Source organism: Anopheles cruzii, chromosome 3 (genome assembly GCF_943734635.1).
Source record: "Anopheles cruzii chromosome 3, idAnoCruzAS_RS32_06, whole genome shotgun sequence".
Lineage (NCBI taxonomy): Eukaryota > Metazoa > Arthropoda > Insecta > Diptera > Culicidae > Anopheles > Anopheles cruzii.
The window spans coordinates 18,643,786-18,670,425 of record NC_069145.1 but is presented as its reverse complement, the minus strand read 5'-3'; the positions used below and the strand labels follow the sequence as shown (position 1 = coordinate 18,670,425).

The 26,640-nt window shown below is 50.5% G+C and overlaps 3 protein-coding genes and 1 long non-coding RNA gene across 4 annotated transcripts; 2 read left to right on the top strand and 2 right to left on the bottom strand.

Annotated features, from left to right (window-relative positions):
• The first annotated feature begins 88 nt into the window (after positions 1-88).
• Positions 89-525, top strand: LOC128274444 (uncharacterized). Its single transcript, XR_008269304.1, has 3 exons — positions 89-180; positions 291-319; positions 394-525. It is a non-coding gene; the product is annotated as an uncharacterized LOC128274444 (long non-coding RNA).
• A 533-nt stretch (positions 526-1,058) lies between these two features.
• Positions 1,059-1,859, bottom strand: LOC128272769 (molybdopterin synthase catalytic subunit). The gene has a single exon (XM_053010641.1). It carries the CDS (start codon positions 1,857-1,859, stop codon positions 1,392-1,394), a length of 468 nt encoding a protein of 155 aa, XP_052866601.1. The 3' UTR covers positions 1,059-1,391.
• A 33-nt stretch (positions 1,860-1,892) lies between these two features.
• LOC128272770 (molybdopterin synthase sulfur carrier subunit) lies at positions 1,893-2,190 on the bottom strand. The gene has a single exon (XM_053010642.1). The coding sequence runs from the start codon at positions 2,169-2,171 to the stop codon at positions 1,893-1,895; it is 279 nt and encodes a 92-aa protein (XP_052866602.1). The 5' UTR covers positions 2,172-2,190.
• A 14,670-nt stretch (positions 2,191-16,860) lies between these two features.
• Positions 16,861-24,782, top strand: LOC128273639 (tubulin polyglutamylase TTLL5). Its single transcript, XM_053011653.1, has 5 exons — positions 16,861-16,892; positions 21,213-21,293; positions 21,464-22,513; positions 22,577-22,790; positions 22,866-24,782. The coding sequence occupies exons 1-5, from the start codon at positions 16,861-16,863 to the stop codon at positions 24,780-24,782; spliced, it is 3,294 nt and encodes a 1,097-aa protein (XP_052867613.1).
• The last annotated feature ends 1,858 nt before the right edge of the window (positions 24,783-26,640 follow it).

The following is a 26,640-nucleotide window of genomic DNA, read 5'->3' as shown; positions in this document are numbered from 1 at the left end:
TTGGCCATCCAACTGTCAGTTCGGTTTGTTTTGATCGTAAGTATTCCAAGCAAAGTGATGACGCCTCAGAGCCAGCCGCAGTAAGTACGTTAAAAAGTGTTGTTTTTTTATTTAATTCAGTGCTATTTTTATGTTTACAGTTCGCCAAATGTCTGCAGAAGGTATCTCCGAAAGAATCTGGTAAGTATTGCAAGTATTTTTGGCGATCAGAGTGATCAAAGATCGCTCGTCATGTACGCGCAGAGTGGCGTAGTTTTACAATATTAATCTGTTTATTTTGCTTATTGCAGCTGCAGGAGGATGCCGTAAATGTTTGTAAGTAAGTATTGTGGCAGTGTTTTAACAATTGTGCAGTGTTCAACGTGTTTAATAATCTTTTTTTTGTAATTTCAGGTGCCGGGAACCTAGGCAAGTGACGTCCCGTCTCGAGAAAGAAGCGCATGAAATGGTGCCGTAGGACGCTGGAGAAGGTTGTATGTACGTATAGTGGTGTTTTGATAGTGTTTATGATTTGTGAGAAATAAAGGTTTTAAAATTTTAACCAAGTTTGTCGGGTATATTCAGATCCGAAACGTCAGAAAGATCCGCTAGCACCAGCGCACCTAGCGGATTGATTAGAAACTTAATGACGAACGACGACGACGAACGCACATCGAGTATCCTTAGAGAAAATGGAAAAGCGCGCAGTAGCAGTTTACTCGTTCGAACGTTGAGTTAAATTCGTTAGTTAATCCGAACCAGAACCGAACCAAATAATAATTATTTCGTGCGTTTTCGGGTTCGCTACATTCGTTTGTACCGACATCAGGTCGGCGCAATTGATTGGTAGTAAGGTTTTGAAAATAACTTTAACTTATTAAAAAACTTATGTTTTTAAATCGTGAATATGAATAATGGGTTTTTCGGTCATGCTAGTTTCTTCCGCAGCTTGAGTCGATTGAAATAACATGTTTTGCATTTAATAACAGTTTTTTTTTATTAAAAATGTCATCACATTCCGTTTTAACAACTCATTGCACTGGTACCGTCTTTAAAATGTATTATTGCTGCTGATGCTCCTTCACCACAAAGCGTGATGCGTTCGAAAACCAGTTTTGCCGCTACACCGCAGCATAGCACACTATCACCTACCGACAACCCGTTTTTATCTAGTGACACTGATTGAAGTTGAGGCCACGCACTTCAGCACAATGAATCGGCAGTTTTTTCTTCTGTTTGCCTAATAAACTCTACTATAATCTAAAACTACTGTGCATATTGAAGTCGTTAACGTTTGCTCTCATCGCAGCTATGCTACGGAAGAGAGATGTAAAATAACAATGTTTTATCCCTTTCCGGCGATGACCTATGATTGCGATCGATTGCGTGCGCGATCATCAGCAAGTGTTTCGTCACAGTATATGGTTGTCCTTGTACTTTTTAGACCATGTGCACTCGCTGTTTTCCTTCCACTCGGAGCTGCCCTCTCCGTCGCGGTACTGTTCCTTTTTCCACACGGGCACCGATTTCTTGAGCTCGTCGATGGCAAAATGGACCGCTTCAAGGCTGGATTTTCGATGTGGGGAACTGATCGCAATGACCACCGACGCTTCCTTCACCGGCACCGTTCCCAAGCGATGGTGAATGCCGATGTTTACCACATCGGGCCACCGGTTGCGCACCTCTTCGCACAAGTGGTTCATCGTTTTAAGGGCCATCGCCTCGTAGGCCTCGTACTGTAGCAGCACCACAGTTTTGCCCTCAAAGTTATCTCTCGTTGTGCCCACGAACAGGGATACGGCACCGCAGCTTTCGTGCGCCACCAAATCACTGAGCGCACCAACCTCTAGCTTGTCGAACGTTAATTTGAGATAATTCATGGTTGACCCTTTCCCGACCCCGGCTCGTTCCGATTATCCGCCCGAAATCGGAGGAATCACGGCCAGCTCGTCACCGTTGCGTATGCGAATCGTTGCACTCAGATCGTCACAGTACTGTTCGTTGTGCGCCAGTATTACATTGTTGCGGATTATAAGGAGGTTGAACTGATTACAGATTAGGTCGAGCAGATCGGAGCACCTAATTTCGGCCCGTGGCACAAGGAAGTCGTCCTCTCTGGACCTACCGACTAGCTCGCGCGACTTGGCAAAGAACAACAGTTTCACACGCACAGGACCAGTGTTTCTGTCCATCGGTCATTAGTCCCGCCGTATTTTGAGGCTCAAAAGCAACTGAAGCGGTTGTCAACAACCATGCGGAACACGTCAAATCACGAGACTTACTTTACGTCTTACATATAATACTCTTAAGTTAGTGTAACAATGTACAAGGCAGATTGTTTAAGCCTTCAACAAACGTACTTACGTCAACTAACGTGAATTAGAATATTATTTTGAGTAAAAATTCAACAATCGTCTTCACTTTCGTAAACAAGTACGGTTGTGTTCAACCCTGGAATGATTTCTACGCTCAGCTGTCAGCAGCTCTCAGCTGGCTCCTGGCTCTTTAAATGTACTCTCTCTCTCTGTATATCTTTCATACTCGCATTCTCTCTATCTTTTTGTTTTCTGTGCTCTCTCATTGCTTAAAGTAAGATGATGATTCGATGATTTGCGAATGGAGATACAGAAAACAATGTCTTCTACAGCTGATAAATCTTAGCATTTTACACCATCCTACGTAATGATAGAAAGCACCGTACAGATACATTTTACAGCAAAATTAACGAAATTACACCCGTCCTCTCGCACTCTCGCTATTCTTGTTTACACTTTTCACGCTGGCCCGATGCAGAGAAAACCGCCGGTTTCGATGCGGATGCGAAGAGCGAACGCTCTCCAGCCATCGAAGCACAGTCACAGTTTGAAAATACAGTTGCGTGTGGCTCAGTCGCGGCAAAAGTCTCCATCGCGGCGCCGTCCGGACAAGCTGCGGTCGTCGCCCGATTTCCGCTGTCCAGGCGGTGGTTGCACCGGGCCCTCGGTTTCCGTATTGCTCCGGTGGGTTGTTAGTGAAGTAAATTTTGTCCTTCCGTCACCATCGAAACCTTAACCCGCCAAACTGTCGTCGAGTGGGGCGGACACTCCTCGTGCAGAGTCCTTGTGAAGTGAACGATCTCGTAGTCACACGTTCGTGTCCCGACATATTATTCCTAATTTTTTGTTGTTTCGAAAGTGGTTCCACGGCCAAACATCGTCGTCGGCCTGTTACTGCGAGAGTGCCGTCTCTACGCGGCAGAGAAAAGGACAAAAAAGGGGAATTGACAACGTTATCCTTGCCTCGGCCGCACGGTCATTGCCGCAGTGCGTTTGTGTTCGTTATTCACAACACCTGTCCAACGATGTACCGAAGGACGACCGTCAGAGTTGTTTTGACCGAAAAAAATGCCTTGTCCCTCCTCAGGGGCTAATGTGAATCTCTCGTGCCATTCCCGCGGCTAAAGTCATCATTCCACAGTGCAGCAAAGTAAGCACAGACTTTCATCCGTAAAAAAAAATACCTGCAAGGAGCATCACCACACGCATACATAGACACAAGAAGTGCAAGTAACCAGCGCTTTCGGTCAGCGTTCGTTTGCTCCTATCTCGGTGCTAAATCGGAGCAATCCTGCTCGTCACCTTCCGGGGCGCGAGCGAGAGAAAAGGATCCGGGTTCGCAGGGAAAACTGGCCTCTGCAGTGCTCCGATGCAGCAGCCAGCGAGACCGTGAAGTGGATCTGTATGAGTGTGTGATCTAGTGCAGGGACAGGAACAGATTTGGCAACAACCAGGCAAGCCGTGGATGATGCGATAGTTTTTGGCACAGTCCATTTTTGTCACGTCAACTAGAGTTATATAGAAAATTTTAAATTTCCCAATTTTCAGTTTCCAGTTAAAACTGTGCGTGTGTGCGCCCGGTGTCAGTCGGTGTGGCTGTGTGTGATTGGTGCGAAGAATAAATTCCGATAATCCCGTGCATTGGCTAAATTTGGCAAAGGCAGGCATTACGTCTACGAACAACACAGCGAAGGCCGCTGTTTGCATGAGAGGGCACAACGACCGTAAGTACGTTTTGTAATCTCTTATCGTTGATAAGGTATCATACTTTCAGTGGAATCGCCTCACGGCGCTATGACTTCTAGCAGCCGCGCAGTGTTTTGAGCGCATTGTCCGCGCCCCGCAGTTGCTTCATATGTCCAAGCTTTAACGATAGCCTCAAACTAGAAGTTGCACTAATCCAGGTCCAATCCGTATTCTCCGTACGGGTAAACGTTACTTTCCGTGCAGCATGCTCGCAAACCCAGTTGGCTTGTTTCCCAACTCGTGTCGTTCGTGTCGTCAATCGACCATTGTCGCAATGCCAAGGCTAGCGGTCCGGTTCCAGTGCCAGTAACTATGTTTGCCACTTGATCTCACCGTGGTACTGTATCTACATCATTTTTTTTCTCGTTTTTGATCTAAATCGATTATTGGATCAATGTTGTGCGGGCCTCCATCGTTGTTGTGTCCCATGGGCGCACAAAAGACATGTAAACAAAATCGATATGTGAACATGTTTGGACACAGAGTTTTCGATAGTCGGATTTTTATGGTGTTTTATTGGCTCTCCTTCAAATATTTACTTGTTTTCTTGATACCATGTCGTATGCGGACGATTTGTAATTGTAAATGTGCGGTAACATTCTTACGACAAAACCTTGGTAGAATAAAATTTAATTTTACCAAAGAAAAGTTGGCTAACACATTTACTGCCACTGTCAATTAGTTTGGAATGAGACACAATTAAATGTGCCGTAAATCAATTTGTAAATCAAGAATGGCAGCGCCTGTTATAAACTGCCTACTGTGATTGCCTGCGTCACATCCAATACGATTGAAAAGGCAAAAAAGAAGCTTTCTTGCCTTTGAGCAGGATTCAACCTTCGAAGTTATTGGCCTCCGTTTCGTGGTCCTACCCCGTGGCCGCGTAGTGATTGATACTCGGCGGCCGGCAGTATCGGTCGCGCGAAAAACTATCAAAATTAAACATCAATCATTGACTAACGAGGCAATCCGGCGGCACCATCAACAGGTTTTCCGTTTCGCAATGCCAGCGGATCGGCAAAACTCGCGCAAAGAGTGGTAAAAAGGGTAACCCACCCCCCTTCACGTGTCCACCGGCCTGTGGCCGTAGAACAGACTTGCTTAGAGCCCTAACCGGCGAACTCGGCGAGGAGGGCGAATGTCATGCCATCATTGCATCGTCAGGAATTACCTTTTCACGCAAAAATAATTAAACATCGCAACTTAATGCACGAACCCCCCGGCAGGAAGGCAAGTCGCCCAAGAAGGATGAAAAAGAAACAAATAAAATGGTCTTAAACCACACAACCACCCGCGCCTCCGGGAAAGGACTGCCACCACAAACCGGAAACGACACCGGCGCGGCGGCGCGCTCGCGTATAAAATCATATCTCGCGAACGCTAATAAACTTATTCCGCCCGACACTGGCTGGCGGGGTAGTTGGGATTGTTTTATTAATTACAAAAATTCCGCCTTTGGCTGAGAGGGTTTAACAGGCGGCTTGTTGGCGGGTCTGCTGCGCTGCTATTGGTTTTGTCGCTCGCGGTCCGCAATGATAGCTGACGGAGAAGCGAAAACTATGCGTCGCTCGATATCGCGTGTCCTGCCGATTGTGGTGCCGACCGGATGGCTGCGGAGACGTTAGGCGCGCATACTAACGTGACGTAAAGTTCACCACAAAACTTTCTCCACAATCGCCTCGGGCCCCCGGAGGCCCCCTATGCCGCCGGCAGGATCCTTGTGGTTAGAGTGACATGCAGGCCGTCTATCACGGGTTCAACACTTTCTTCCCGCTGCTGGGAGGACGATTTTGATGTCACTCGGTTAGTGACGCCGTTCGGGTTGCAGGTTCTGGCACATGTGTGCCCGAAATTCCTCAACTAACAAGCCTGTAAATTTCTCACACGACAAAGTTTGTTCACATGAATGTCTGCCTCCGGGGGGAACCTTAATTCGGTACCTTCACGTGGGCCGTCTCTTTACGCTGGTGCATTCCGTTTAGCCAGCCAATTTCACTCGAAACGCGCGCGCCCAGTGACTGAAAATCGATGTCCATTAAAGCTCGGCATTCTCGGCTCGGCCCATCCGTTCCGGAGCGATCGCTATCGGTCAGCGAGTCGGTGAGAGAAATTTGGACCACCTCGCCCGGTTTGGATTGGGCGCCGGATGGAGCGCCGTCGTCCTTGGACTTATCTAACGCGGCCATCCCGTGACCATCGCTCCGGTGGCTCCTGCTCCGAAGCGGCTGATCCCTGCGGCTGACCTCGCCCAAACTGGAGCACGCTAATGTACACGGTTGACGCTGCATCTGATTGGTGGTTTCTTTATTTCGCGTTTCGTTCTGTTGTTTATCATCCGTAATTCGGGGTGCTAAATGGAGACATGCAATACTCTGTTCATTTTCAGTAACAGCGCTGAAGCTCATGTGGAGCGGCTTTCGAGGGCTTGCGAGGGCCGGTTGGCCATCCCGGGCTGCGTGTTGGTATCCTGCCAACAACTGTGCGCACACAGCACAATCTTCACGATAGAGAGCGCAAATCCTGGCACACTGTCACGCATCGATGCATCAGTGAGCCACACGCCAGCCAGTCCGGGCTGAGGGGCCCAACGAATGACTCATTCCTTACTTTGAAGCCACCCCTGGCCAAGCCGAGTGGGTCTGCGACAAAAACAAAAATACCAACCATTATCGCGCCGCGCCGTCAGCGATCGATCGACAGCTCGTCAAACGTACCGTAGACCTTCGCGGCCGTTAGGAGACCCTGGGCCGCCCGAAGCAGGTCAATGAATTTACTGAAGGCTCCATTCTGTTGTGACCGAATTTCCGTCCTGCAGAAAGTGCGTGCCCGTTCCTGGTGTCAACGGCGCAATAAATCGATCCACACACCACACACACACACCGATCGGTTTCTGGCCAGGAAATCCGGTACAAGTGGAAAGGCATGGCCACAGGACCGCCACGAAACGAACCCCGTCATCCGCCTCCCGTTTGTTGAGAGGGACCTGCACGTCTTTTTGCCATTAAGATCGCCGGCCCGAAAGGCCCGAAATTCCCGTCCGTATCCGTGGTGTGTGACACAGTATGTCACATATATCATGCGGTTTTATGTTGCACTTTTATTACGACAGATTACACCCGACGATGCCACTATCGACGGGCGGTTCTCCGGGCGAAAACGATCCTACTCCATGTCCCACTTCCGGCAGTTTGGTGTGTCATGTGGGCCTATTACCTGCGTATGGTAATCTCACGTGCTACCATAAACACATCAACAACCGCAACCTTTGAGGTGGTCCTTTGCACCTTGACGCACACCAGCACCTGTCCGCAACCTACGTCAACTGAGTTCGTTTGTTCGTGATTTTCAGCCCCGATAGAGCTGAAAAGTACACAACTTCCTGTGTCAAGTGAAGCCAAGGAAGGAAGTGGGCCATACCCCGGTGTGCGATTGAGTTCTCGGAACGTGCGCAACACACCGCCGTCTGCTTCCGGTGAAAAGTTTGGCTTCGCGGCCAGTGCTTTGATTAATTTGCACTTATTATGCCACAGGGAAACTGGAGCCGAGCAAAGGGCCAAAAATAACTCGAAACTAAGTCTTGGGGCGGACGGGGGACGTGCATTTTCCTGGCCGGTTACTGCCCTGGCCGGGTTGGGTCGGGTTAAAGTTAACTCTCTGTCAGGCATGAGTCAGCCCAGGCCAATAATGGGTAAAGTTTCGCCGGCTGCACGCCCGTTCCGGGCAAACGGTTCCAAGTCGGTGTGTTTGTGTGTTCTTTAATTTAGTTTGTTGAAAATGGTTTATTTTTATCGTGTCCCTAATCCGTGGGCTGTCTGAATCAGCTCAGAGTCTGAGGGCGCGGGACCCACGACAACCGGAGGATAATCGTTGTTCCTTCCCAGACCGACGCCTTCCGCGAACGCCACGCCGGAGGGGCTTAGCATTAAATGTGTAATTAGGTATTCATTGTCGGAAAAGAGGGTAACGAAAATGCAAATACACAAGAAAATGGGTACGCTCCGTCGAGGGGTTTTTGTGGTTGCAAAATATCTGCTAATCTGCTCCGGAACGCGCAGTGCACGTCAACCGTGGGGTCAGTCTTCTCTATATTATCATACACCGGTCATTATCATCTGAAATTACTACGGCTATTCGCTGGGCGGAAAGGCGGCCGGCTATCTAGCGCTAGCAGCCCAAAAACACGGAAGAAACCGATTCCGACCTACAAAAGAATGTGTTTTGTGTGGTCAGCGGTCGAAGAACTTGCGCTTGCGTTCTGAGAAAAAAATGGAAACCCACGGCTGTAAAGCAAATAATATTGCAGCAGTAAAGCTTGTTGTGAGATAAAAGTTGGATCCATAAAACTGTCACGCGTTCCTCGGCACGGCCCTCGGCCTCTCGAGGCCTCACAGGATGGACCCAAAAACCGAACCATAAATGTTTACATAAATGTTCTCAAAACATTCTTCCATCCAGGGGGCCACCGGTATCGGTCAATAATTTGGAGACCCACGGGCACACGGGCACGGGGGTCCTTGTCGAAAACAGTGCCACCAGCGCCAATGACCCAGTTGCATTCGAAACGAGACTCCTGCTCCGGCTCCGACCGGCGGGTGACCTGCATCGAGGCGATAATCCACCGAAAACGGAACCACGGGGATGTCGAACCCCCGAAAGCCGGGGCCTGTTCAATTATACAGCTCGTGAGTGTCACCTTCCGGACCGTCCGGAAGTCTTCGCAGCAACGACGACGACGTCGTCGTGTTGCAGTTGCATGACTAGCTCCGATTATGGTCTGGCTCACGACCTAACCCGGGGGCGAACAAACATTAAAAGAATGTAATCATATAATCGATGTCATAAATTCTAAACCATATTAGCCAATAATGCTTTCGCAATAATGGCCCCGGGGTTGGCTCCCGGGGGACATCTGCATTTTTAATCGACCCTGCGTCGTAGCACTGATGGCCTTGCGATGTGTTTGCCAGAGACAACCGGCGTCGGTGGCCAGCTATAATTGTCCACTCCGTATCGTGGTCGTGGGCCCTCGGATACGTTTTGCAATGTTTGTTGAGTTTAACGATGGCACTGAACGATTTGCGGCTCTCTACTATCGTTACTCTACGTGCTTGCCGTTCGATCCACGTTGATTCAAGTTCGCGTCTTGCAAAAGCTATCTTGCGCTATGTTCTAAACATATTTATTGCTCCGCCTAGTGCCGTTTAGTGACAATAAACCCACCCCCTTGCCGCAATTGTTGCTTCCGGAACGCGATTCGGTGTATTCGGCGTGCCGTCCCCGGGACCGAACAATCGAATTCCGTCGCGCGGTTGTTGACGAGCGCCGCGCTGCTGCACTCATTGCATGGCTCATAAGACATCGTCAATCATCATCAGATAACATCGTCGTCATCATCGGCATCATCAGCATCTTCCAAGCATCGGACAGCGGCAGTCTTTTTTATTTACGTTTTATGCGCGTTTTTTTTTCAGCGCCAACGATCAAATATTGGTTCGACATCTTTGTTTGGATCGACCTCGGGGGCTTTTTTTGCAAACGCACGAATCGTTCGCTGTTGTGCCGTCTGATGTGCGATGACCGTGAAGTGAACGCCACGCCGTCGCGGCTGAAGAAATCGCGAAACACGCGCGTTCCGCGGCCATTCGCGCGAAATGGCGCGAAGTGAGTGATGTACTTTTCACAACCTCCGCCTCGTTTTGGGTGTTAAATAATTGGTTTCGTGCGCCCCACGCCCGCGTTTGTTTGCGTAAGTACCGATCCATCGTGTCACGATATTCAGCGCGTAATTATAAGGAATCGTGATCGTGCTAAGCGAACTGGCCGTCCAATTATCCTAGGACCGGTGCTAATGTGTTTTAATGCAGTGTACAAAACGATCACACCAACGATCGGCGATCGGTTGAAGACTCAGATACTATCGACAATCGCTCGCTCCGTTACCAGAGGGGGCCCTATCGGGGTCCGGCTACCGTGAACCGTGACACCGGCACGCTTTCCAGCCACGTGGCCAGCACTTTTCCGACCCAACCAGTTTGGCTGCTCAAATATTGAACGCCGAAAGTTGGAAAGAAATGCTGTCTACACGATGCGGCCAAGTGCGTCTGCACTCAACCATGCCCCAAAGGGGCTTAGGGAAATCGGTCATTATTGGGCGAGAGACACGCGGGGAAAACATCAAACCCCCCAACGGGCGCGGTAGGTTTTCCGGATTGGGTACCATCGACAGCACCGGGCAACATCATTTTTTTCGATGCTCGCGCGGGCGTAAATTGGTAGAAAGCGTCAACACCGCCGCGGTCCATGACCACCACCGCGCCGGTCAAATTGTCTGTAAAGGCCCTCGGAGCGGATTATTGAGTAATCGTGCCGCAATCGGTTGTGTGCGCCCCGTTTCACTGTGTGCGGTACATTTTTAATCCCCGGACCCGGGTTTCGGATCGTTTCGGTGGCGATCGGAACAGACAGACCCCGGGTTACGCCATTACGATGATAACGCGCCCGATACGTGATGGTTATCAGCGTTTAATTTAAATTGTGTTTTATGCTGCCGTTACAACATAAGCCACGGCGGACGATTATGAATAAAACATCATATTCGCGCGTGTTACATTGACCATGTTTTTGCCTCTTCCGACAGACCCATCGAACCCAGTTCGAATTTTGGCCGCTCTCTGATCGATCGATTACCCGCATGATCCGTCATCGGCTCGGGGGCCACTTTCGGTGTTCGATTGCTATTCGCGCCCCACTAGGGGTGTGTAATCTGCACGCAATTTAGACGTATGCCCCGTTGCAGTGTTGCAGGCCTCCCATCGGCCACTTGCCGCAGTTGAATGATAGTAATCAAAAGTGCACTGTTCGTGTCCTACATGCGATGCAGCAGGGTGGCCACCCTGCATATGCGCAGGTTGACGTGTAACGTCAGATTGGTTGTGCATCGCCCCGCGCGGCTTTGTCACCCGCGGGTCTGGGATTCGATTGACGGGCAATTTTCATTTCCACTGTCTTCCCGAACCGGAAGCCCAGGTTCAGCTACAACCGTTTCGATCCGCTTTCGACTCTTCAAACATACTTCAGGCCAGGTCCCTTACATCGTTCGTATCACTACCTCTGAACCGTTTGATAGATTATTGACGGACGACTTCTTCGTGTGAAAATTGCACCCAAATCCGTGGTGAACAGGAACCGGGTAAGTGAGCGGTAAACGGTTACGACCTCCACGTCAGGTTCGGGTGCCTCCGGATAGGCAGGATCCGATTGGCGAAATTGCATTACAACGCAGCAACAGCACACACCTCTCGCCTGTCAGGACCGGCTGTGACGGACGGGTTAATGGGAATTGCCCAGGAGTCGGCGTCGATCGGCGTCGCGGCGTCTTGCACCAAGCACCAATCCAAGCTGCCACCGATTGAATTAACGAAACCGTTCTTCGGCAGGCCGGGCGCGTTGCGTGGCAACTTTTCGTCGGCTTCGCTTCCGGATCCGCTCCGTTCTATTCACCCCGGGCCGCGGCTTTGGCTGCGGATTTATGTCTATCGCTGTGTTCGATCAGAACAAGTTCGATTGCACCCGACAGGTTCCGTTACTTCCGGGGGAAGGTGCGGACGAAAACTTGGCAAACAATTTTGGCTCTCCATTGTTGAGCACGCCAGAGTTATGGGTGTTCATTTGTCTGGGCCCCGCGCTTCGATATGATGCATACCCCCGGCTGTAATCGATGAAACTTTCACCTCGGCTTTTCGAGTGGGGAACTTCTTTCTCCCAAAGGAGGACCCAAAGGGGGGGCCGCGTTGGGCCTTAGGTCCCCGTTTGGCGCTACAAAGTATCGCCGGTAACGGTGCAGCAAGACTTATCCGGCGGATGACGCATTCGCTTTCGAGCGGGACGCAAGTCGTGTGATCGATCTCCAGGAGGTTTCGACGATCACCGGTCGGCTAATTAGATATGCACCGGCGCGCATGCCTGCGCGGAGTGGCCTGGCTTGTTGGTCCAACTTAGTGCCGCCAGTGACTTCACCGGCAATGATTGATCATTGGCATTGTAAGATCATTGATTTACCGGCAACCGAATCTTAAGAAACCGTGCTTAATCGAGCGAAATCCTTGCGCTGCTAATAATAGGAACACCGTGCACACTGTTTAGGGATCGGATTCGGTTCGTAATGCAGAGCCGCGCGTAAAAAGTAACTGAAACCAACGGAGCCGGCAAACCCAACCGAGTAAAACGGGTCATGAACGGGGGAGCCGTGTACTTGAACCGAACTGTGCATTCTTTTTTGGAAGGTTCGTCGAGTGGGAAAATCCGAAAGTCGATCGCTGGTTGGGAAACTCATCCCAATCCGCTCGCGCTCGCGTGGCGGCCACGGCACTGCACTAGACTGGATTGGATTCCATTTGGAGCTAAAATAACTTTTCGCCAGATTTAGGCGCGTAGGTATTTAAATAAACATTCGCGTCATCCGGATCAGCCGCGGTTGCGGACAGTTACAGACCTCGTGGAGGGCCGCGCGTGGGCATGTTTAACGTCTCTGCTGTCGAGCGGTTTTCGGTCTCGATCGTTGACGATGGTGTGTGGAGTTCCCCCTGATTGGTATGCCGGAATGCACGCGACCGGCTCGAGAGGGATCGAGGGCAGTACGTTGACGGAATCGGGAACCGTTTAGGAGCGGACGAAGTAACTCGAAAAAAGAATTTATCATTCAGCTTTAGGTTCTCGACCGATTTTAATAAGGTTGTGCCGTGAATTATCTTTTAAAGTACATCTACCGGATTTCGGACAGCCGACGTAAACATCGCCTATGCTACCGAAAATGGGGAAACAAATTGACAACGGCCGAACTAAAGTGACCAATTTCTTACTTTGCCATTTGCCACGTACGACTAATGGCCCAGCGATGAAGTCTGTGAATTTGTCTTGCCGGCTAATATGCTCCCCCCTAAATGGCGGCCAATTAGTAGGTTGACGTTTATTTGATTCAATATGTCAAAAAGAACCGTCCGTCTGTCCGCCGGACATGCTGCGGAGTGCCGGCAGCCGATGTGGTCGATTTGCAAACCAAAACAGCCCCAACTGATACGGCATGCCCTGCTGCGCTGCGCTGATTGGTGTCTGCCTTTCAAATGTCGCCCAAGTGTAAAAGCGCCACCAGTCCTAGACCGGCAGTCGACACACAGCGCGCCCATCACACTTTGTAGCTTTGAGGACTTTTTTGCCGCAATCACACAGCGCAAGGAAGCGGAACCAAAACGAAGACCAGTCTGGAGTTCTGATACGGTTGGCTGGCATGAAAATGGCCGCTACTAGCATAGCGGGACATTTGTCATCATCTATATCATCCCGTTTTTTTGTCACTCTGCCCGCGGGAGGTTTGTGTCCACCGGAGTGTCCCACTGTGTGTGTGTGCGGAAAAATGGTCACGAATTTCAAGGCATCCAACGGTGGCATCCGGCCAAAGGATATTCCGCCATTAGGGCTTGTCGTCTGTTTTTTCTTTTTACCGGCGCTAGTTGGCAGCTAGCCGGTTTCGGAAATCGATCGTGGAATGGCGTCGTCCGGAGGACGAACATTGCCCGACGGGTGGAGCAACACCCGCTCCGAGGTCCGAGTGATTAATCGCAATCAGACCGCTAACGTGCGTTAAGAAGCTGGTGACACGTTTTTTAAATGGTGCGCCTGATGTACGATTAGAGTGTGGCGATACGGGGGACTTGAAGTGCCTGGATAGGCTAACGAGAGAGTGTCCAACGAGGACGACCACAGGAAGTCCAACATTTAGTGGCGATAAAAGCGCTATTTTTAATAATTCGTTTATTAGTTCTGGTGACGGAACGAAATTAATCGATAGCAGGCCCCAATGTCGAACACATTTTGAGTGAGTGGACCTTTGGGCTTCCAATAACAAATCCAGAGTTTGTGCTGTTGGCAACTTGTTAAGCAAAACAGTTCTGGTTTTGCGGGCAAATAACCAACCCAACGTACAACAGTGATTGGTTGTGGAGTAAACCTTCGGTTCACCGAACCGGTCCATGGCCTGCTTTAAATTAGCAGTAAAATAATAATTAACTCGTAAACCTCCTTCCCCCTCGGAGACGGACCGTGGGGCCGGTGCCGGTCCTAAACAAACGCTCAGCTTTGTGTAATTAACGGCCCGCTCCGGGTACCTGCCTGCCCAAAGGCCTTTCCCTTTTTCACACCTTTCATACACCACGCTTTCCGCGATAGTTTTCCGATTATCGGTTCGAACCGGTTTGGTTCGGTACCGTGTTTAACGCGCTTAATTAAGTCTGCACTGGCAAGCGATGTCGAACGATCGATTGCTCCCAGGACGCGCGCACAGGACCCAGCCTGGCGCTGTGCCGAATTCCGCAGAAAATTTGAATAAAACTTAGATTGAGTGAGTCAATGCTTACTTTGACTTTGATGTACGCTTTTCTTTTCACTCACACAGACTTATCCCCAGCCGACAGTGCAATGCTGTGAGCGTGTATGCAATCGATCGCTGCTGCCGCTGTGAATGACAAATTTATCGTCTGTGGGTAAGTAGCGTATGAGTTGCTCATGGTGATTGGTCATTCCTACAATATGTTTGGGGAATTTCATAATTATAATCGCTTGGGGTTTGCAATAGGAATGTGTTTAAAGCAAGGCAAAAGCACGCGGATTTGAAATACGTTGATACGAATGTTTAAAGGCGTTCTTATGAGTTGGTTCTAGAACTATGTTTCAGGCTGGAATATAATCGGTATCGGTATATTCTGAGCGTTTCTGGTGGGTTTGTTGCGAGGTTCTGGAGTTGGGTATTTCGTCAGCCACAAACCGGTTTTAACCGGTTATATAGTAACTCTACCAACATTCTTTTTCGGTACAGCTTAGCCTCGCCTCAAAAGGAAGGATAAGAATAATTTATTAATTTGTAAGGATTCTTAGTTAGTTTGAATTAATTGTGTTTCAATTTATTGGTTGAACACACTGTAATTTAATGCCTTATTCTTCTCGAACTGTAAGCTATCTCCGGCAATTACCGTTACAGATTACTCTATCACCGAGGTTGATTGTCCCACAATTGAATAAAGATATGGACTGACCGCTTGAATTCTAAACTACAAAAAAAATCATCGATTGCATTAATCTGGGCGAGTTTTCTCGTAGTTTACAGTACCGTTTTCTCGACTCAAGTTCTCTTATTCAGTTAGCCACAGTCAATACTTGGGACTGTGGAGTTGCCGATCTTTTGACTAGAACGATGTCGCAAATAAGAAACAACGTTAAAAATACTCCAATTTGTTCTACCACCGGAACATGCATACGTAGCTTTAGAGCCTGTGAAACACCCGGAAATAGTAGCACTTGGGTTTGGTCCCAAACATGAAAGACACTCATAAACGAGACACGACGACGGGCTCGTCGCCGGTCGTCGCCCACGGGCCGAGGCCCGTCAACCAACGAACCGGCAGCAATCGCGTTTTGTTCGCGTGTCGCTCGATTGTTTTTATGAATGATTTTACTGTATTGGTGAAAGCGGTCTCCGCAAACTCCGGTGGTGGTCGCATCGGTCGGAAAACCCGGAATCAACGTGCAAAACAACGTGGTAGGGGTCATTGGGAAAAGCTGATCACCATTTCGCCACGCGGGCAATGAAACTTTTGCCAACGCACGCACAGCACCGCAAACACACATGATGAAGTGCAATTGGACCTCCTCCGGAACCCCAAGAATCATAAGTTTGGTGTTTAAATATTGGTATTCCCACGCCAGGATTGCCCTCTCTGTGTGGGTGTGGGTGTCCCGTTGGCTGGTGTCATTATTACGATTTTCAAACACTCGGGTCGTCGCCTTGGTGCGAGCCTTGCATATTTAGCCGTTGCAAGCGCTACTTGTTTGTTATGGTAACTGTTGGGGGCGCGCCCGTCTCGCCTTCAATTGCGCGCTCAACAGCGCCCCCGCCGTGGTGTGGTTTGCGGGAACAGCGCCCCCAAACAGACTTCCTTTCGAGTGCGACCGCGAGAGCGAGAGCGACCGACAGGGCGGAAGCCTATGAACCGAAGGATGTTGCACTTTTTTGGGCCCGCCGGACGGGCGAAGGATTTCGCACCCCCGCGTCCGGGACGGTGGGGGCGGTCGATGAAAAATTAGGTTAGAAGCCCCAGGCCAGTGGTAGGGCCGGGTCCGGTTTGCGGGATTCACCACACTCTGGATTCATTACCTGCCGTGGGTCGGTGTGGCCGTTTTTGCGCGCAATTAAACCAAACCAACTTCCCAGGCCAAACAGGCTGCCCGGCCGGGGTCGTGGGGGTAGTATCCGTTTCGACGATTCGGGTCAGGTGCGCGCGCCCCACAAAGTGCAACCGAACGTGTGACGGTAGTGCGCGAACTTGGGACACACCGTTTAGGTTGAGTTTAGTGTCAGCACGTCAGCAAGCAGTGGCCGTCGCGAAAATCCGGGAACTCCTGAGGTCGCGCGCTTCTTCGCATAAGAACCAGGTGCAGGTGCTAGGGACACCGATTTGGGACGTGAGAGTGCCTTGTTCCGAACCTTGTCCGGTGACATTCCTGTCGGCCAAGCGGTGTCGCGCCGGCATGGCCAAATACGGCAACGTCAACCGAGTGCTGGTCGCCAGTAGTGTAGTGTGCGTTCGAGGCCGAGGCGAACCAAACCGTCCACAACCGGACACCCGTGGGCTCCGTCTGGGCCGCATCGAGCCACCCGTGGGCTACTGAGGCCACCGTCGTCAGCCAGCCAGCGCAGAAGTTTATCTTTCCCACCGACCAGCCGATAGCCGATAGCCTGTCTGTGGGCGCGACGACGGCCCCAGGCGCGAACATGAACAACTTCCAGCGGCTCAGTTTGTATAAGTAGGTGCTTTCCCTCTTTCGTTTCGCTGTCCGTTTTTATTCGTATGCGGCACTCGGTCCTGAAGCAGGCCCTCAGCTCACACGTTTTGTGTATGTTTACTCCTCGTGCTCCGACAAGGTCGTCCGCGTGCCAGATTTGGCCCGGATACGCTCCGGCCGTATGACGGTGGGGCGATGCACAATTCCTTATAAAGCCCCATCATCGTCAGCTGGAGAGTGGTACAGTCGGATTCGCGGGCGTCTTATGGTGGATCGCCTTACTGGATACTTGTTGACAGTGCCCTACGTGCTGCCTTAATTGGTGCAAATTGTGTCGAAGGTGCGGGTGAAAAAACTGGGGAGAAACTTTAATCACCTCCGCACGGAACAGGTGTTTCGCGGTGGTGCGGCACGCCATTTTGGGCGGTTTTCATATTTTAATTGTTCCGCAATAGTTTTGCCCACGTTCGGTGGGTTTTTTCAGTGCAACTTTTTCTCGCCAGGCTTTACATGTTTTGATGTGAATTAATTCGCTCCGTTTTTTCGTTAATAATGTTTCTGCATTCTGTTAAAGTTGATCTACGGCGGACTTTGAAACTCAGAGCAAAAGATCTAAACACTTCGACGTCTCACAGATACCGCTTAACTTCAATCCAGCATTACTGTGCGCCTTTGCTTTCCTTGCACCTTGTGTCCTTCTTGACTTGCTGCCGATATTTTGTTTTCCAAAAAGACTTTGTGCCAGCGAACCTTTTTCTCATGCCTTCCGGCCTCTTTCCGCATGCGGTGATGGGCATAAAGCATGGTCCACAAAGAATCGGGAAAAGTTGTATGTTTTCTAGCAGCGCCTCTGGTGGTCGGATTTCAAATGTTTTGGCAGCTATGTATTTAGTAAACATTCGACTTTCAGTGCTGAAAGTTTCATCCTGGTACGAGGAGTTTATAGAAAGTTATGCTCAATGGAACTCGAAAGGAGAAAAATAATTCTGCACAATCACGCCGAGAACCCCACGTGGTCTGCTTTAAAAATCTCAAAAACACAAAAATTCGGAAAATCAACTGTATATGCTGTGCTTTAACGTTTCCGTTAACCCAATACCGTAGACAGAAACATTTAGAGTAGGTGTCGTAGTGGAACATACGACCGGCAGCTGATCTGGAAGGTTTTGAGATCAATTAAGGCAAATCCTGGATCTCCGGTTCGGGATATTGAAAAAAAAATCGTGCCAGCAGAAATACTGTCCGGAGGATCTGTCTACGAAGTGGCTACTGTTCTTTCCTTGCATGTAAGCATCCAAACAGGACACTTAAGCAAAACCTAGTCGCTAAAACACGCGCTAGAAAGTTGTACGAGAAGGTGCTGACGAGGTACACAGGATGCTTACTTATGGACGACGAAACATACGTGAAAATGGATTTTGGACAGCTTCCTGGACGAAAATTTTATCTTGCCACGGCACGTGGAGATGTCCACTCCAAGTTTAAATTTGTATTCGTCAATAAATTTGCACGGAAACTAATGATCTGGCAATAAATTTGCACCTGTGGTCGGAAAACCAAGGTTTTCATCACAAACACAACGATGAACTCAACGCTGTACAAGGAAGAGTGCCTCAAAAAGCGTGTACTACCATTTGTTAAGTCACACAAAGGTCCAGTTAAGTTTTGGCCTGATGTGGCAAGCTGCCACTACAGCAGGGAGGTAGTTCACTGGTACCGTGACAATAAGGTGGATTTCATCGCAAAGGATATCAACCCACTAAATTGCTCTGAACTCCGCCCAATCGAAAATTTTTGGGCAATAATCAAATGGAAGTTGAAAAAGACTGGAAAGGTGATGTAGGATGTTGCAGAGATGGCAATAAATTGGAATAAATTAGCCGCTAAGGTGAACCAGAAGATTGTGCAGAAAATAATGGCACGCGTTTTACAGAAAGTTCGCGATTTCATCCGAAGACCAACAAAATAAATTTATGAAATTTTTCTCTTAAAGTACAATAAAATACCTTCATTTTGACACCTTCACATGTTTTCTAAGACAAACCAACCCCGAGATAGAGCTAATTCAATTGTTCCCGATTCTTTGTGGACCATGCTTTAAACCGACGCATTTGTCAAGTGCGGTTTCTCTTTTGTGAGACCGCACCGGTCCCAGTTGTCCATTCTGATGTACACTATCTTGGTGTAACCAGATGGCTTCGTCGAGTGAGGTCTTGGGAACGTTGTTTTGGTCCCATGTAATGCTATCGGGGTGACTGGAGTCGAGTTTTGCATCGAATGGTAGTTGTTGCTGGATAGGAACGATGCTCTGCGCAGGTCTTGGCCTCAGGCACTGGCACTAAGACTTAACATTCTGTGATCCAGAACGTTAGTGTTAAACATTGCAATTACATCAGTTCGTCGGACTTTTGGTCGATTGTATGCGTCATGACAAAAATTGTTCCAAAAACAGCTTCCATGTTAACAGAATGTTTGGCCATAAACTCATCTAGGAAAGTCTAATGCACACCTCATCCGGCTGATAGGGTCTTCTGTGACCGATACGGACATCTTTGCACTCGACATGTTAAGAAATTTCACCTCGAGACACACGTTCCACTGGGCAATTTGAATGGCAAGTCTAAACTCCGAAGCAAGGGTTAGCTAAAGTCAATTGCCGAATCTTATCGAAATTGAACGTCTATTGAATGTTTTTGAAAACTTAAACAATGTATTTCAGCATTTTTAATGAACCGGTTCAGTTTCACAGAAGAATGTTTTCAGATGCTTTAAATGTTTGCATTCAAGTTGAGGCACAGTGCGGTTTCGGGATGATATCTTCCGCGTATGAACCGACTGATTGGTGCATCGAAGACGCATAATCTACGGACTTACCATACCAATGTGAAAATTTTTGTGTGTTCTCTATTCGGTGGCCTCTGGACTTAAACATGAGTGAAAGTTCCATTAAGGTTGATTTGATTGATTGATGGATAAAACTAGAGTAAATTTGATTAAACATCCTTGAATCATTCTTCATTAAATATTCCTTTTACAACAGAATTACTTAAATGAACAGCTGCGCCGTGTTTGACTACGCGTTATGCCAATTTAGCATCGTTTATTTAAACTCAATTATGGCGAATGTAACTTATCACTTTAAGCAATCTACACTGACGGTCCGTCAAAGGTACCGATCCGATGGCACTTTCGTGACCTGAATTAACCTGTCCCCCGTGTGTGCGCCGCCGTGATGTGCGTCCCGAAGTTCCCAGAATGTCCCAGCCACATCCGTTGCCGATCCTGCCAACGGAAACGCAGGATGGGGTGGCACACGCGAAAAGCCAAAGCACACGCCACACACCACCACTAACTGACTGCGGTCGCCGTCGTCGGGGATGCGCCAGACACGGCTGTAATTGTTGCTTGGTTGTTGTTGCCGGAGTTGGGCCGTTGTTTGCCGTAACCTGACAGCCCGACGTCACGCCCAGCCCCAGGCGGGCTTAAAACTAAACTAAAGAAACCTCAGGCACGCCCCGACCTCCGCGGGTCCGGGCCTCACATTCCGATGTTCGCACCGATGTAACACAGCGCAGCTCGGTTCCGTTCCGGGGAAAAGGATAACGCCCGACGGTAACCGATTATCGGAAGTTTGCTGTGGGGACCCCCGGAACCAGTCAGTCGGCCAGAGACCACGCTCCGGTGCAGAAGTTTCTTGGGTTTAGTTCGATGTTCAGTTCCGTTTCGGGTTGTCCCGTTTAATGTGTGCCTAAATTAAAGAGGAAATTACAAAAGTTACGAAACCAAGGCCAAGCAGCATGAGAATCCGGGAGCAGCTGGCACGGGAAATTGTTGACCCAAATTCGTGCCTGAGCCAAAACATCATCATCCGCGAGATGGTGCTGCAGCACAAGGAGAAAATGTAAGGAAGCGCGCGCGTGTGTGGCCAGTTTCGAACTCACAGTGAACTGTAGTTTTAACAAAATTCGAAACTGAAAGCTAAACCTCGCAAAGTGTATCGGATCGTACCGAAAATGTGACATCCAAGGGGTGTATTGTTAATGGGTGCGCATTTGGGGGGTTGGCCACGGCGCAGTGACTAATCGAATCAAATTTATTGCTTCTCGGTTGACCCAACGGTGGGGGGTTCCCGATTATTGGGGACCATTTTTGTGTCCTGCGCTCAACAATAACGCAGGAGTTTATATTAAAAGGGGTCGGCATTATGCTTCGACCAGCTTTGGACACGCCGCGGGCGGAATTATGAGTTTCGAACCCCTTTTTGGCGGTGGCCAAAGTTGACAGTTTCAGTGCTTCTCTAACTCTACGTTCTTCATGTTTTCTTTCCTTCTTCTTCGACAGGCGGAAACTCAACGGGTACTCTAGCTTGGATTTATTCGTTATGCCTATAACCGACAAACCGCGACTAAATCACTCACAAAAGTAAGTATGTACGTCGTCGACCCTCTGTCGGGCAACACGGCCATTAAATTCCATTCGAAGCACTACACCGTCCCCCGGGAATTAAAACATCCCGAACGGGGGGCGGTTTTCGAATGCATCGATCGATTCGGCCACAACCATAAACTCACCATTCCTGCGTTCCGTTGCAGTGCCAAAAAACTGTCACCTGCCACACCGAACCCGTGGGTCACGGGGGGTCCGCCGGGCGGCAAGGATGCGGTGTTGGTGTTCCGCACCTACGCCCTGTCGCCGCTAGCCTCCGACAGTGGCGAGAGTCTGTCATCGCAGGCGGCGACCCCAACCGAGGCGACGTCACTGTCGTCCCATCCCGGTAGCCCGGCCGGTTCTGTGGAGCCGAAGAAGCCACACGCCGCGCCTCACGATCCCGACCGGTCCGCCTCGCTCAGCACTGCCGCCAACACAACACTGCCGAAGAACTTCAACGTCCAGCGCAAGACGCGGGCCGTGGCACCGAGCCGGAGTGGCAGTAGCGCCACCAACACCTCCAGCAACAACGAGGACGACGACGAGGACGGCGACGGCGGCGAAGGTGAGGACGATGATGGCGGCGACGCGGACGATGATGAGGATGTGCGGTACGGTGGTGGCGTGGACGATGCTGCCGAAGGAGAAGAGGCCGATGACGATGAGGACGACGACGACGGTGCCGGAGGAACGACCTCGCAGGATGAAACGAGCCCGGTAAAGAAGAAGGCCCTCCCGGTGGCGGACACGCGCCCGAACAAGTCTAAAAAGCGTCAGCTCGAATCGTCCTCCTCGTCCAGCTCGCTAAGCAACGCCTCGATGTCGAGTGTAAAGGGCGGCTCGGGCGACGAGATTGATCCGGAACTGCCGAGCTCCAAATCGGAACCGGCGCTGGCGAGCGTCACAGTGGCCGAGCGGTCCGAGAAGAAGCATCAGAAAAAGCAATGCAAAGAGGACGACAAAGAGAACCACCAGCAGCAGTCGACGGCGGCGTCAGCGGTGGCCAAAACGGAAATGCCGGCGGCCCAGCTCAACATCTGTTACAAGTTCATCAACACCGAGACCCGCCTGCTGCGGAAAATCCTGAACGCGCACGGTATGGCCGAGAGCGGCCCGGAGTGTAACGATTTCAACCTCCTGTGGACCGGCATCCATCTGAAGCCGGACATCCTGCGAAATCTGGCCCCGTACCAGCGGGTGAACCATTTTCCCCGGTGAGTTCGATTGTAGAGCCCCCTGGAAAAGCGTGAACCTCTAACCGTCGATCGATTCCGTAGGTCTTATGAGCTGACCCGCAAGGACCGTCTGTACAAGAACATCGAGCGGATGCAGCATCTGCGGGGCTACAAGCACTTTGATATCGTGCCGCAGTCCTTTCTGCTGCCGCAGGACTACAAGGAGCTGATAGCGGCCCACAACAAGTGCCGGGGACCGTGGATCGTCAAACCGGTCGCTTCGAGCCGCGGCAGGGGCATTTTCATCGTTAATTCGGTAAGATCGCACGGCACAGCTTAGAGAGCCCGTTTCAAACAATGATAAGAGTTTCTCCCCTACACAACATTGCAGCCGGATCAGATCTCGTCGTACGAGCAGGTGGTGGTCGCGAAGTATATCTCCGATCCGCTCTGCATCGATGGCCACAAGTGTGACATTCGCATCTACGTGGCGGTCACCTCGTTCGATCCGCTCATCATCTACATGTACGAGGAGGGCCTGGTTCGGCTGGCGACGGTCAAGTACGATCGGACGGCGGAGAACCTGTGGAACCCGTGCATGCACCTGTGCAACTACAGCATCAACAAGTACCACACGGACTACATCCGGTCGAGTAATGCCGGCGAGGAAGATGTTGGCCACAAGTGGACGCTCAGTGCGCTGCTGCGGCACCTGCGAAGCCAGGGCTGCAACACCGAGCAGCTGATGCTGGCGATCGAAGATTTGATCATCAAGGCGATCTTCTCGTGCACCCAACCGGTCGTGTCGGCGTGCCGGATGTTTGTGCCCCACATTGGCAACTGCTTCGAGCTGTACGGGTTCGACATTCTGATCGACGACGTGCTAAAGCCCTGGCTACTCGAGGTGAACCTGTCACCGTCGCTCGGTTGCGATACGCCGCTCGACACGAAAGTGAAGGCCTCGATGCTGGCCGACCTGCTCACGATGGTGGGCATCCCGGCCATCAGCCCGCTACAGAAGGCGTGCTACGATAGCAAGGGGCAGAAGATCCGCAACCTTACCACACCGTACCGTCGTGTCAATTCGGCCGACTTTGTGCACACCACCAGCGGAGGAGGGCGAAAGGATGGCACCACCGCCGGTCAGGGCAGCAGCAAGGGTGGCGATGGTGGGGGAAAGCTACAGACAACCCTGAGCGCGCTGACGGCGGAGGAACTGAAGATCGTTCGCTTTGCACGCTCGCAATACGAACGGCGCGGTGGCTTCGTGCGCATCTTCCCCACGAGCGACAGTATGGCGCGGTACGGATCGCTGCTCGATCCCGTCACCGGGATCCCCACGTCGGCCATCACGTCCTCGAGCAGCGGCACCTACCTGATGGTCATCCCGCACAACTACAACCAGATGCTGCACGTGCAGCTCTTTCCGCCGGGCAGCGAAACCGAGAACCGGATCGTGCACCGGATTCAGAAGTACGAGCGGGCGCTCGAAAGCTCACTCCCGATCACGATCGGGCCGAAGCACGCGGCGCCCAAGTGTGTGGACGAGGCGAAGCGGCTCCGGTTGCAGGTGCGCAAGCTGATCGAGACCGGGCACGAGATGAGTATCCTGCAGGCGCGCCGCACCTTCGGCTACTACCTCGAGTACATCCTGAAGCGGCTCTCGTCCGAACCGAAGCACAGCCACGAGGAGCTGATCATGAAGTTCCTGTACCGGGTCGGGGCGCACATGAAGACACCGTTTTTCTTCCGCAACTTTGGCAACAAGGCCCTCGGCAAGGACCGGGGCGCCATGGTGGCCAAGCAGCTGGGCGACTATCTGCACCTGTACAACAAGGAAACGGAGGCGTACGTGGACCTGTTCGACATCGTCGGCATGCTGCCGATCAAGCTGTACGACGAGTTTCTGGTGCAGGCGAGCGAAGCCGACCTCGAGTCGGTGCTGACGCTGCACACCAACCTGTCGCAGCAGATGCCGTTCCTGTACAGTGGCTGCTCGACCAGCGTACCACCGGCGCCGCCGATTCCGGTCGGGACGCACGGTTTCCTGAAAGCGCTCCCGAGCATGGCACCGGGCGGTGCGAATAAGGAGCTGATTCGGCTCGATCCGTTCTACAAGCGCACCGAGGGTCGCGTTCCGCTGGCCACACGCATCGGCGGCGGACTGTCCGTGGGCGAAGGGGCCCGTGGTGGAGAACTGAAAGCGTCCGCTTCCCGGCTGTCGCCGATGAAGAAGAAACCACCGATCGGCGGCAGTATGGTGAAGTCGTCGCGGGAGCGTGAGCAGCGATCCAACTGGCTCTACTGAGGCTCACCCTGGTTGGCCCCGGGACGGCTGCTGCACTAAGCTTAGCTTGTTATTATTTATGCGATGCCCTGTTCCGTTGTTACTCCGCCGAGTCGCTTTAAAAGTCACCGGTCTCGGAGCGGAGAGTGTGTGTTTTGTAGAGATATTTTGTTCATTTGTTTCATAAACTTATGTATCTCGCGTTCATTTGAATGGTTATGCTTTTAGGTGCGGTCGATTGGAGAACCCCAAAGAAACGTTGCTGACGGGTGGTTGTGCTGTGAAACTCGTCAAAACCAATACCCGCATCCCTTGGTGGCGTTCAAAATGTGTACAGCGAATGGTTTTACGTTGATTCTCGGTAGAGTAAAAGTCAGTCAGACGGTTCGCTTATTATGTCCCTAGCAAATGATCGCGCACACGAGCGAGTAGCTTTTGTTACAACCCCAAAAAACCCCTTAAACACCGTCGCGTTCCCGTTGCTACCGAATGGTCTTGTTTTGTTCCAATTTTAACGATGCAATTTGCTTTTCAGTTGTTGTTATTTGCAGGTTAACCACAAACAGAACAAGTCCAATCAGTATTGAACCGCCATAGGGAATTCCAGCAATACCAGCCACGAAACCCGGCATATGGCACCAAACCGGATGCCGATTCGGATGCTGTAACTTAAAACTCTAGTCATTTGTCCAAACGAGAAACCAATTTGTGAGCTCGAATTTGATGCCGGAGCACAGGGCCATTCTGGTCAACTAGGGCAATGCTAAACCAAAAAGCCGGTAAAACGGCCGTACACGATACGAAGCGCAGCGTTGCGCTTGTGATACCGAATACGATACGCCGCAGATTTCAAGCGAAGGTAGTTTAAGGGCGGAGTACTGGAAAACAAGTTGTGACGAACCAAAAAAAAAACGGCAAACATTGCTTACAAACATAACGAAGTGAAACAAAAATGCAATCCGTCAAATATGAGAAACGAAATCAAGTGCTTTTTCCCTACGTACGTACACATAATCTCCCTGTCTTGCATAAGGTTTTCAAATATTTAATATCCACGAAAAAAACACGGCTGTAGTTTAGGCGCGCTTGCGAATTATAACGAGGAAACCGGACAACAATGATAGTAGGAACAAAAACTAGAGCGACACACAAACGGCTTTTTCCAGTTCATAATGTAACTAAAAGGAGTTGTGTTTTGAAGCAATAGGCAACCGCAATTGTCACGCTCTTCCTCGGCGAGAACACTTTCCATAATATACTCGCTCTCTCGTTCTCTCTCTTTCTCTGTGAATTACGCTTCCGATGCTTCTACTGTTTAGTCTCTTAATCCCGCAAAGAGCCCGTCAAATCCTGGTGGCTTTGCTCATCCGCCGGCCGTCAGCTTAATGCCGGTCAAAATGGGGATAAAGAAGGGAATATTTAAGCACGAATAACATTCTTGGAAGGTTCGCTACAATTCCTCTACAATTTTAAACTCGAAGACGAATCAATCGAACAAATCGCGGTGCGCGAGCTAAGGGCGAACATTTGCAGTAAAACGTAGTATACACAAACATACCATATACATATATATATTTTTACAAAAAAACAATCCAATTTGCTAGTGTTTGCTATTGCTAGACTACAATTCCTGTGCACCGGTCGCGTTACTGCGCTGCACCGGTCGGTACCGGAATACAAGTGGCCCCGCGAGCCGCGAGCGGACAAAAGTTAAACAAACGGTTAGAAGAACGTGGGGCCGGGGGCGTGGAACCGAATTCACAATCATAGGCACAAAACCTAGCGTCGTAAGTTAGACCGTAGATGTCCGATTGTCCAGCACGAGCGTGGCGACTGCGCGCGCCCTCCCTTGGCAGCATGGTTGCTTTGCGTGGTGTTG